Source organism: Perca flavescens, chromosome 1 (genome assembly GCF_004354835.1).
Source record: "Perca flavescens isolate YP-PL-M2 chromosome 1, PFLA_1.0, whole genome shotgun sequence".
Taxonomy (NCBI): Eukaryota; Metazoa; Chordata; class Actinopteri; order Perciformes; family Percidae; genus Perca; species Perca flavescens.
The window spans coordinates 393,837-406,515 of NC_041331.1; the positions used below are offsets into that span (position 1 = coordinate 393,837).

Consider the following 12,679-nt stretch of genomic DNA (forward strand, 5'->3'; position numbering starts at 1 on the left):
GGAGAGAAGTTGAAAGGCAACTGAGGAAAAGAAAAAGGAGGGAGGGAGGGAAGAAGAGAAGGAGGGAGGGAAGATGAGAAGGGGGGAGGGAGTAGAGCTGGAGTCTGCTAGAAGGCTGCTTCTGTGGCCAGATGTGATCTTAGCAGGCAGCTTCAGCTCTCCTCAACAGTGCTTCTGCTGGATGTTCTGCTGTTTTAGTAAATCTGCTCGGGATATTTAAGGGACAATGTACGAACGACACAAGCGGAGGTACAGTTTCTGTGCCAAAGGAGAGCAAGCTGTGGACGTAGTTTTGATAAAGGTAGGCTACCTATCTGCACTTTCAAAAAAAGTTGCATGCTATGATAAAAGTGCTACTGCTACAGTAATAACAGTCATTTGAACCGAAAACACAGTTAAGTGCTTCAAACAGATAAAAAAAATGATGGCAAAAGCATTAAAAGCAAGGTAAGAAAATAAAGGCAGGGCTGAAATCGTAAAAGTAAACCATAAAATAGATAATTAATGACATTATTACATTGAATAAAGTCCATTAAGGAGAGTTTCAAGAAGTGATTTAGCAGCTCAAGCCCCTGAGACAGATTGTTGTTTAAAGGCCTGATCACACTTATCCTTAAAAGCTGTCCAGAAAAAGTTATTTCTAATGTTAAACATAATCAAAACTGTCACAAAGTGCTTCAACATGTTTTTACAAACCTGTAGTGATCTCCCAGAGATGTTGTGATGGCTTTTGCTGTGTTGCACCCAGGGAGATGATTGCATGGTTTTTGATAGTGGCCCTCCAGACACAGAGTGCTGATTATTTTGGGGTGGAGTGTTGTTTCTGGATGTACGGTGTATGGGTATGCTGCATTGAACACCAAGGCAGATGCCTGCACTCTATCCATCTCTGTGGAATAACTGTGTATGAAACTTAATGAGGCTCAGACAGTTTAAGGTCTTTCTGGGATACTTTTGTTGAGGATAATAGATACTTGAAGTACAAGTACTGAAAAACCATAAAGCTAAAACAAAATATAAAGTCCATTGATGTTCCTAAAATGTCTCGTCACACTGCAAAGTTGGGACCTTTCTCTATCGTGCAAAGGTCCTGTTACTCTACCAATAATGTTCTGTGTCAAACCATTTGAACTGGGTGTTCTTTATAGCACCAAAAAGTGTTATATAAAGCCCAAATGGCACTACTACACAGAACCCTTTTTATGGCATTTTTCCACTGTGCCTCTGATTTTTCTTTTGGCGGTAGGACAGCAGTTTGTCAGGTTGGTTCTTAGTAAACGTGTTGTGGTTATAATCATAAGATGTTCCCTTCCAGTAGACAGTGATGAGCCTGCTCTGATCAAGGTTAATACTTATCCAGGTAGTTTAGTTAGTCAGCATTAGGGTTGGGTACCGAAACTCGGTGCCAATAGGGAACCGGTGCCGACGTAAACGGTAGTAACGAGACCGAATAAGAACGAAAGTTTCGGTGCCTCATTTCGGTGCCTGACTTTACACTACACCTGACAGCATGTAACGTTAGCCTACCTTTAGCTAGCAGCTGGATTAATCACGGTTAAAATGCTGACCGCTAACGTTAAACAGTGTAAAGTGTGACTGTATTTCACTGTGGAGGACTTCTACAGCAGGATGTAACAATTCATAGATATACAGTATGTTTATATGGTCGGAATTAAACAACACAGACGGTGCGTTCACTTGCAGCTGCCGTTGTCGGAATTAAACAACATTGGTGGTGCATTCACAGTAATTGTAAAATACCCTTTTCCCATCTGCGGTTCAACAGCAATTTACTGGTGAAATAAGTTATTGTTATTGTTATAGTTATTACGTTATTATTAAATCTTTAATTTTGACCATGGCCTTAGCAATAAACAAGTCACTGACTGTTGTTTACTACCCTTTTTTTTTTTTTTTTAACTTCATTGAAAAGTACCGGTTCAGGCACCGTTTAGGCACCGGCACCGTTTTAAAAGTATCGATTTAGCACCGGAATCGAAAAAAAACCAAACGATACCCAACCCTAGTCAGCATATTAGTGGATAGTTGGATCGGATGTTAACAGATGCCCCGGAAAACAATATCTATAAATGTACAACCCATACATTTAGGGATGTGTTACATATGTGATTACAAGACTGATATGAATGATGAATGATTGTCATTCATATAGTCATTGAATGATTATTAATTTTTCTGACCATTTTCTTGATGCCACTGTTCTAGCCATGATAGCGTGTTACTGGATGGCAATGTTTGTCACTTTGGTCCAGACTGAAATATCTTAACAATGTCATGGATGACCATACAATGTTGGTACAGACATTCATGTCCCCTCAGGATGAATTGTAATTGCGTTGGTGATCTACTAGTCTATAACCTTGATGTTCCACTTTCGGGATTGCTCCGGTGCCGCAGGAAATTCTGCCGAAGGCATATATTTTCGCCGATTTCCGTTTCCTTCCACTTTCTTTTTAGCTGGAACTTTAAACTCCGGTGGATTTGTGAGGACTATGGTTAACTGCTCCTCAGATCTCTGCAGGTAAATCCAGACAGCTAGCTAGACTATCTGTCCAATCGGAGTTCTCTTTCGCACAACATTTTACAGCGGCTCCGTGCAGAGCTTAGCGCCGCCAAAGACGATTATGATTTTAATAACCACTGACTGAAAGCTGGAATATTAATTAATTACTATGCATTAACTAAACTATGACCGACACCCCTGTAGACATTTGACTTGTCCTACATTACGTCATGTTGGCCATCATGCTGTCGGGACATCCAGAAGCAGAGCAGAGCCGACTGGGAGGTACTGAGAGGAAAACATCTATGAAGTGGATTGCTCTGGTATATGTAACGCATCTCTTTAGTCTATTGTCACATTCTAAACTTGGACCTGATGTCAGCTCTTCTTTTCACCTTTTTTTTGTGTGTGTGTGTGTGTGTGTGTGTGTGTGTGTGTGTGTGTGTGTGTGTGGGAAAGTGGGAGAGATATGATGGTGTGGGAAAAAGGCAGCGCTGGGCTAACGGTTTCCTCTGGACTCAGATGGAAAACAGGCATTTGGCCAAATGACTTCATTCCAACCAGCGTTTCACATCCCAGCATTTCTCCTGGCCTGAAGTCACAAAACGCATCATCACTCTGCTTACCAAGTACAGTAACTGTGAATGAGCCTTTGTACTAACAAACATAGTACTACAGTGTATACAAGCACGTTGTTCTGCAGATAGATGGCAAACATGCACTTCTAACAGGCCAAGAATTAACCAATCTTACTTTCCTTTTTTGGACATTTATTTCGTCCGTTTTTCTTCTTTATTCTTGATCATCTTGTGGTTGCGGGAATATTTGTTTCCTCTGTAGGTATAAAGGCTCTGACCCATTTGCTTGTAATATTGGTGATGTAGTATCTGAAGATTATTCTACTGTAGATCTCAAAGGAAATCATTCTTAATCAAATATTCCAAGTGTTCTGGTGATTAAAAAGAACACTTGGAGGGCCCAGATTTAATCATTGACTATGCTAAAATGTTCTTCAGCAAAACCCTGTCTCTGTCTGGGTCCACTTGTGCACTACTCTGTCGCTGACTGTAACCTCTGATCTTTCTGTGAAGGGAGGTTAGAGGAAAGAATTTCAATAAGAGGCACTTCATAAGTTGTCTTTAAAATATCAAATTGAACCCAAAGAAAATCCTGTGTAGCAGTTGGGTCATTGTCTGACAGCTGATATATATTTGCTTTTATCCTGTAAGGTAAGTTGATTTCAGTGCACGTTCAAGGTGCAACAGAATAGGCTTGTCCTCACATCTGGTGTCAGCTGCCCTGAGGGATCAAACCTGGTATACATACAGTATTCAGTCAGCCACGGCATCTTTCAATGCTGTGGACCCTCTCTGGCCGCCTGCCTGTTTAGAAGCAAGGCAGCGATCCAAGTCCTGCCTGCCCCGGCATACACAGACCAGTCCGCCTTTTTATTTTTAAACCAGATGTGTTTTTACTGGGTACAGTTTAGATTCCCCCGGCGCTACAAATATGCAGTGTACCGTTCAGACTCCGGACAGCCAGCTTTCAGAGGGGGGGATTGGTTCTTCACTCGGTGACTGACTGGCAGGAACACTTGTTTGATAAGTGTATGGTTGGCTGACTAGTAAATGGCTGGCAGCCTAACTTGCTGTCACCTTGTGCCTCTTGGTTTGTACCGTAACATATTCTTACGTCCTCACCTCTACTGATCTTACTACACATCCAACCCTACATTTTCCCTTTGTCCTGAAAGAGGGGAGGATGTAATTATGTTTTCTCCAAAACAAAGCAAGTATTACTTTATTGGCAGCTTCAGGGTTGCAAATGCCCCTCTCTAGGAGAAGTGTCCACTTCCTATCCCATCATGCCTAAGAGTTCAGTTAATTCTATAGTCTTTTGTTGAGGATCTTTGTTTCTATCTGAAGTTCTAATGTCACTGCTTTGCTGTAAGGTCAAGGCATGTAACCTTATGTAATATGTTGCAGTCACTGGCAATCATTTGACTTCTGAGCTGTGTGTGTGTGTGTGTGTGTGTGTGTGTGTGTGTGTGTGTGTGTGTGTGTGTGTGTGTGTGTGTGTACACTGGCACCCTCTGTGACCAGCTAATCTTTCCTCGTCAGCGTGTTTGTTCTCTCTCAGCGGGCACTGTTTGATATCTCAACACAGCTGTGAGAAAAGAAAAAGCCTGTGTGTGCCGTCTGTGCATGTGTGTGTGTGGGATTTTGTTGTGTGCATGTGAGACTTGATGAGTGAAAAAAAGGAGCACAAATGTTTGTAATAAGTGTGCATGCATGCAGCACTGTTGGCTGATGGAGGTGAGTTGGTATGTAAGTGCATGTCACTGTGTTTGTTAGAATGTGTATGGTCACAGTGGGTACTTTGACACACACACACACACACACACACACACACACACACACACACACACACACTGGCCACTCTCAGGCCTAGACAACAGAGCTCAGTGTTTCTCCTGGTCTCAGCAGACTTAAGTCAATAGTGTGCTCTGGGACAGTTGAGGGTAGGTTGTTTAGAAATTGAGCTCAGACCCCTCCCTCACCCCCAAAGCATTCCAGGAGGGAGGCCTTGCTGGTTGGTTAGGACTCACTCATCCTTTGTTGTCTTGATTCTTGATTTGTTTTTAACCTCCTGACTTGTATCCTCTTGTTCTGTCTCTGTTCCCTAGTTTAATCAATAACTGCAGTGTTTGTAATCAGATTAGTATTGACTTTTTTTTTCTCTTTTTATTTGTAGCAGACTGTTTTTGTGACAGTCTTTACACTACAATGAAAACTGCTATAGAGAGTAATTACAAAATGTAAATACATTGAAAGGCTATTGCTGACATTCCAAACATGCTGGTTCGATCCTCTTAACCATGAGGATTAGCTGCTTTTCTGTTTTATATCATTGTAAATTGAATATTCTTATGTTTTGGATTGCTGGTCTGAACAAAAAAACAAACAATTTGAAGACCCTGGGCTCTGAGGAAAGTCTTCTAGGCCTTTTCACGTTGTTTTTATATAGACTGCGATTAATTGGTTAATCAAAAAAAAATATTGCTGGGGCCTCTGCAGGTTGCCAGGCAACCTTAGGGTGAAAACAAGACTCCAGGAAGCCACTCCGTCCTGCCAAGAAGTAGTCCAGCATATAACCTTATGTAAAACCACACATTGTAGTTATTACACTTTAGTTCTTGTATGAATGAAACCATTAATTAATGGATTATTATTATATGGATTAGTAGGCTTTAGAGGTGCTCATAAGTGGACAACCTTTGGACAGAGCCAGGCTTGCTGTTTCCCAGTGTTTCCAGTCTATGCTAAGAACAAAAACACTGAACATGAATTGGTATATTCAAATTCTTCATTTCACACCCCAGGAATAGCTGTTTTCATTCAAGTACTTCTCAGCATCACAGAAACAAGGTTAAGTGTATAAGTGACCCAAGGGACTGTTCATTCTCACTGATCTGATAAAAGCTAGGATCCATACAGTGGCTAGAAGTATAAGTGTGGTGTAACTGAAACTCAAGAGTTGACTTGGTGGGCCATGGTGGAACAGCATCTTTGTTTTGTTCCTCTTTCAGATTAACGATAAGGAAGGTGTTTATACTGCGTCTGGAGGTTCCTTTGTACAAGTCCTACACAGCCTAGTTTAAAGGGCCATGCTAAAGACTGTTGATCTCAACCAGGCTTAACCTGGGTTTACTAGGCTTGGAAGTTAAATGGGAATATTTAAGGAGGGTGGGGGAGGGAACGACAAGCTACTAGACAGAAAGAAAGGAACAAACCATTGAAGGACAGACCATAAAAATATTACCATGTATCCTTTATTACAGTAGCCTCATCTCAGTTCAGAAATCAATTGACCCCTTTAAAAAAGTTTTCAGGGTCTCTGCTGAAGAGCTTAGTCTTAGCAATCAAGCTGTATTAATATATAATTTATCTATTTTTAGTTTACTTTGTTTGCACAAGAGACACATTCTAAATCAAAGCCCATCATCTTTATCTACATGCCGTTGATGGAGTTCATTATAAAACAATGAGCTTCTCTGAGTCTCTGTTAGTTTGACATTCAGAGCTGCCACTCAAATCTGTATAGCTTCGGCTGAGCTGTTGAAGCTTTTGTGTTGCCTGCGAAAAGGGGGAAGCCTGTGGCTTTCTTAAACACACACACACACACACGCACACACGCACACACGCACACAGCTGTTGTATAGACACTCGGACCACAGAGGAAGCAGAGTCCCAGGGTTGTGTGATTACAGCCAACCACAGATCTCTGACAGGCAGTATGTGTGTGTGCGTTGGAGTTGGTGTCAGTCTAACTGCGACTTCTGAAGGCTGAAAACAGACCAAAGTTAGACCTTTCCTCTAGGAGATGGAGCCGGAGCGTAGCCACAAAGTCCGATGAATAGTCCACTGTTCTAAAGAGTGTCTTATCGTTGCCACCCATCCTGTGTACTGAGCAACACTTCCTATCTGCCACGCTGGTCTGCATCATTATTTCTTTGTGGGTGACGGTCACATGTTGCTGAGGCTGATTCAGTGTCTTCCTGTTTCTCTGTAGATCCACCGAGACAGAGAGGCGTCGTTCCATCAGTCCTGCAACACTCAACACTCAGGTAAGATTTACTCTTAGCCTCTAATAAACTAACCTCATTTGTCAGAACGGGGTATGAATTCAAATAGTTATTTTGGGCATGTTTTTGTTCTTATTTTTTTATTTAAGAGGATTTATGTACTGTATATTGCTTAAAGCCACCCAGCAAGGTTGCTTTCCAATAGGTGATGTTAATGTAGAAGTGGGTCATCTATGCATTAATGTTTATGCTCTTTTAAAGCCCATTTGTTTGAAGTTATAGCAAATTGATGTTTGGCCTTGTGACGTTTTAAACAGTGTGGTTGAGGTGTCACTGACACAAAGCAAAGATACTTCATCGTTTGAGCTTCAGCATTTGGCTGGACTGCCTGAGTGCTGTAATGGTGATCGAAACCTTGTTTTTTAAAAGGTACTTAAGAGTACCTCTTTTAAAATACATTAGCAGAACATCCACTGTACAAGGGTAGAATCTTATATAATACACTGTACCAGTAAGGCCTTACACTAAGACAGAAGGCTGCTGGCTGAAATGTACTAAACAGTAAATGACTTAAAGGTTGTTTGTGGAGTTTATGACCATTAGTGGAGATGTAGAGCAGCGTTTTGATGAGCAGGACCTCGTTTTTATCCCATGGACGCAAGGATGTGGATACACGCCACAAGCATGAAGATGATGAGTTACATATTTTGCCAACTCTGCAGGTCGGTGACCTTGGTAGAATTCCAGTTGACCCTACAGTGTTTTTGGAAGTGACTCTGTACATGTAACCGAGCTAATTATTGTCAGTGCCAGTGGTGACTCAGAGAAACCGCAGGACGGACTGTAGGTGGTCAGAGATGTGATGTTAGCTTAGCAACCGCTAGCAGTAGCTAAACATTGTCTAGACATTAGCTTGGCTTTTGTGTATGTCTTACATGCATCTTGTTTTCACCCTGGTTAAGGTAAATCTTTAGTTTTAATATTAGTTTGTTTCTGTTTTGTTTTTTTATAAATGTATTTCAGTGTTTAACATAGGGTGACCAGATTTCCTGGAGCTAAAACCGGGACACTTTGCGCGTGACCATAGTGTGTTTGTGCACGCACACGCTTTTTAACGTGAACATGTGCCAGCCCAGGTCAGACACAGACACAGACAGTAACTTCATTATTTTGATCCTAGGCTCATGGTCTAATAATAAGTGTTTTTTTAACAAATTAACAAAATTGCAGTAACAGCCTTTTTCAGTTTTAGTGTGAGATTTATGTTGAGATTTTTTCTAGTGTTATTTACTCCAATAACAGCAAAGTAATTAAAATGATTTATTGAAAATTTTGAGCATTAAACACTTAATTTCCTGCATTCTGGTGAATTTTTATGCACCTATTTCTACCTTTTTCTGAATCAATGTATGCTGCAAATATCTTTATTTAAAGAGAAACAGATTACAATCCAAATATAAAAACATAATGGAATATATTGCAGTAAGGCTGTCAGGCATTCTGTATTGCTTTCAACAATTTATTCTCCTTTGGATGGACTTTTCTAATTATATCTGAGTCAGCACACATGTAGCTTATAGGCATCATTTACTCTTACCTCCTGTTTTGCGTCTTTTGTTTGTTAAGTAACCTCCTTAATGTGCATATGACAATTATTCACCTCAATGATACATTAATTCATTTTAATTTATTAATAAACCCCTGGACTGTAATATTTCAGATGTTTGAGCAAGATTTACCGCTCTTGTCCAAAACGTTGTGCTTGCTATAGAAAATAATCTATACCTGCACCATAGTCTGCTGTGCATTACGTGATTGCTCTGCTGATACGGTAGATCTCAGACCTCCTGACAGACACAGAGCCCCGTTTGGGTCTCTGGTCTCTGAATGAGACAAATTGTTTAGCTATGGAAGTGGCTGTACGCTGCTCTACGTCGGAGGTGGAAACCAGAAACTAAAGAATACACGGAGCACAAACGCAACACATCTACCGCAGCATGGCCACAGCTGAGCGCATCCATGAACCTGAAGCTGCGCTGCATTTTACAGAGAGAGTGGACACTAAGAGACCCACAGGTCAGCTTCAGAGCTCCGTGTGTCTGAGTCTGAACTGTAGACTGGAAACGTCACGTCACGGGAACTTCAACCTAAATCATTAGTATTGCGCTCCTAAACTTTGTGTTGATGGCATCACTGTATTAGACTGATTTGGCTATGATTCCTCCGAAAACTTCACCCCTTTCACAGCTTTCCTCACGGAGAGACGGTTGCTAGGTGATAGCAACAAATACAGCATGGTCGGACCCCGCACGTAGCTGCCCGTTCTATTTGCCTCAGAAAAATAAACTGGACTAAGTTACATTCGGGGCTACACTCACAACATTCGGGGCTGAAGACACGGCAAAATCGGCTGACGCCGCTCCTGGTGTAAACCGGGACATTTTAGCGTCCCGACAGGCTTTTGTCGGGACTCGGGACAAGCAATTCAAAATCGGGACTGTCCCGGTCAAATCGGGACTGTCCCGGTCAAACCGGGACGTCTGGTCACCCTAGTTTAACAAGACTCTACAACCAGGCTAGCAGCTCTTTTTCAGCTGGTGCTAAATGCTAATGTAAGCATGCTAACATGTTTGCAATGGAAATGTTAACATGCTGATGTTCAGTAGGTTATATTTACAATGTTCATGTTCGTTTAGCATGTTAGCATAACATGTTAGCACCCGTCACAGCTGAGCTTGTATGGACATGTTTTATGTTTTGTAAGTAATTGGTCATAAACCAAAGTATTAGACAAATTGGAAGTTTGACCTCATGGTGGTACTAGGTAAGCAGTCAGGGGATCACCAAAGTCATTAGGTGTTATCCTCTGGGGGTCATGAATCTCTGCACTAAATTGAATGGCAGTCCCTTCAGTAGTTGTTGAGATATTTCAGTCTGGACCAAAGTGGTGGACTGACTGACCAATCACGTGACCATCCCTAGAGCCACGTTGCTAGTGTGGCTTAAAACAACATTAGCTCACTCGTCATTGCAGGAAAGGGATGATTGTTGGTGTTGTAGCTGTGGATATATTTCAGTCCGTATATGAGGGAAGACTGTAAAAGAAAATGTTATATATTGACATATACGTATGTATGGGCAATAGCCACAATAGGATAGGAAAACAGGATAGTATGACCTCTGTAAAATGTGTCTGTCTGTGGAGGGACCAGTCTCAATAAAACAAAACCAACAGATCGATGAGAACAAACTGCCTTTTATCTGGGGTGGAAAACAGATGAAACATCAGTCTGTCAGACAGAGAAGGAGAGAATAGGATTGTAATGGATGAGGTGAAGAAATACAGAGGGAAAGAAAGGAAACACAAAGATAGAAAGAGAATGACAAGGAATAGGAGAGTGGGTGAGGGTGGGATTTCCTCTGTAGCAGCTGTGAGAAGTCAGCATCACTTCCTTTTTGGTGAAAATCTCTCTCTCTCTCTCTCTCTCTCTCTCTCTCTCTCTCTCTCTCTCTCTCTCTCTCTCTCTCTCTGGTTCATTTAGTCAGGTTATCAACATTAGATAGTAACAGGAGCCATGGCAGGAAACTGATTGACTGGCTGGTAAATCTCTAATCCACCATTCACACACATGAGCACAGTAGAACAAAATACAATAAACAATTCCCACATGAGACAGGGACATGTGGTGTCCATTGCATGTACACATGTACATGTGTATTAATGTACTGTTCACAATTGAGTACCCTATTTTAAAGCCATTCTGGCAGCATGGCTCTAGGGTTGGCAATGATGGTCGGGTGGGTGGTTGATCAGCCCACCACTGGAAATATCTCAACCACTATTGGATAGATGCCTTGACATTTTAGAAGGATATTCATGGTCACCCGAGGTGCTGACATTAGCATTTAGTCTAGCTGAAGCACAAACACTGCGGTGTCTTTGTACAGTATCACAGAGCTGCTAGCACGCTTTAGGCTCAGTCTTGTTGTCAAGTAAGTAATAATATATCAGTGATTGACAGACATGGCTCAAAAGACTTTAACGCTTGGTTTGAGAATACAATTAAAGGTGCAGTAAGCAATGCTGCGCAAAGATTGTTGATATTTTAACTCAACTGCCAAAGAAATACAACCTCACTGAATTTGAAAAAAAAGTGTATTGGATTAACATCACTTACTATACTTTAAGATCTACATGACACTTGAGATTATTAAACTAGACTAGTGAGGAAGGAAGTTAGGGCATTTGTCAGTGTCAAAGGTCAGGGTTGACCTAGGACCACCCAGCTCAAGCTCAGGGTTGAGAACTCAGTGACAATCCGCTCTGCTTGAGGGTTACAACTATCAGCCAGTGTTGAACCAATTCCTTCTTGCATGTTTTCTCCATATGTTAATAAGTGATATTAAGTGATATATAGTACAATTGTGTAAGTGTTGCTATACAAACTCAGACACAGCAGCAAAGACAAACTGGAAGGCAGGCACCCAAGAGCACTGACAAGTCTGTGCACAGCCTCAGCCTCAGAACATGCTGTATATTGCCATTGGTGTGTGATGGGCCTGGATCTGCATCCCATAATATAGCTGGTTAATGTGTTTTTGGAAGGCCATAGTTTGGTAGTGTGCCTGGCTGCCTGTGGTTTACTGGCCTCTGTTGAGAGTCTTGCTGCTGATTTAAAGTGTTGTTTGTAATGTTGCATGATATTACATTTATCATGGATGAAGCTGTGTCCAGTTTAGCTCAACTTGATTCAGTAACATGCTGGGTGTGCCTTTGATTCCAGACAGAAATAATACTGTGAAAAAAGAAAACAAAGATATAGGAGTAAATGGTGTTTTAAAATGAATCAGAGTAAAGGTTTAAATTACAGTTTGGTTAAGTAGTGTACTACTCGCTGGAACATGTGCAAGGAAGACAGCAGAGGACAGATTTTTATTTCAGTGAACATGGCAACCTATATGACATGTCAGCAGTCTCTTGACAAAAATTGTGAGGATTTTCCATTATGCATGAAAATATTTTGAACATTTTATTGGTACTTTAATTTGGTGAATGTGTGTTGCTCAAACTAGAACATTGAATAGCAGATGGTTCAGTGATCATGAGCTGATTCAGTTTACCTAGTTACAACATAAAAACACACCAAGCTGCTCTACTACTCAAACGTGTTTTTGGTGCGGCACACTTTGTGTTGCTCAGACCTCAAAGTACACCCACTGTGGTCAGCCCGCAGTGGTTTGTCAGCATTGTAGAATGAGTGACTAGCTGCTGTCACACAAATATCCTTTATCTTCAAAACGTCAGCCCAGTTGCTCTAATTTAACATGTCATGTCCTTAGAAAATACAAGGGTATAAAGAAAAATAAGGTTCTATCTGTAAGCGCTGATACAATCTGCACTTAGGGAAACACTTAAGGTAGCCTCAGTGCCAACTTATCTCGACTAACCGTATGAAAATGTGCTGAGAAGAGTGTTTGGAGACAGGGAAGCCCCATGGATACTTTATCTTGTTGGTTATTTCTTACCACATTCATTACTTCAGACTTGATGATTTGTCTGGATCATATCT

At 41.3% G+C, this 12,679-nt stretch overlaps 1 protein-coding gene across 6 annotated transcripts in view; it reads left to right on the plus strand.

Annotated features, from left to right (window-relative positions):
* LOC114562326 (A-kinase anchor protein 13) overlaps nucleotides 1-12,679 on the plus strand; it is a 121,738-nt gene that overhangs the window by 57,296 nt on the left and 51,763 nt on the right. For all 6 annotated transcript variants that reach the window (XM_028588783.1, XM_028588706.1, XM_028588840.1 and 3 more), the window contains one exon: nucleotides 7,097-7,151. In XM_028588783.1, coding sequence (XP_028444584.1) covers nucleotides 7,097-7,151 — 55 coding nt within the window. The remainder of the gene's footprint in view (nucleotides 1-7,096; nucleotides 7,152-12,679) is intronic.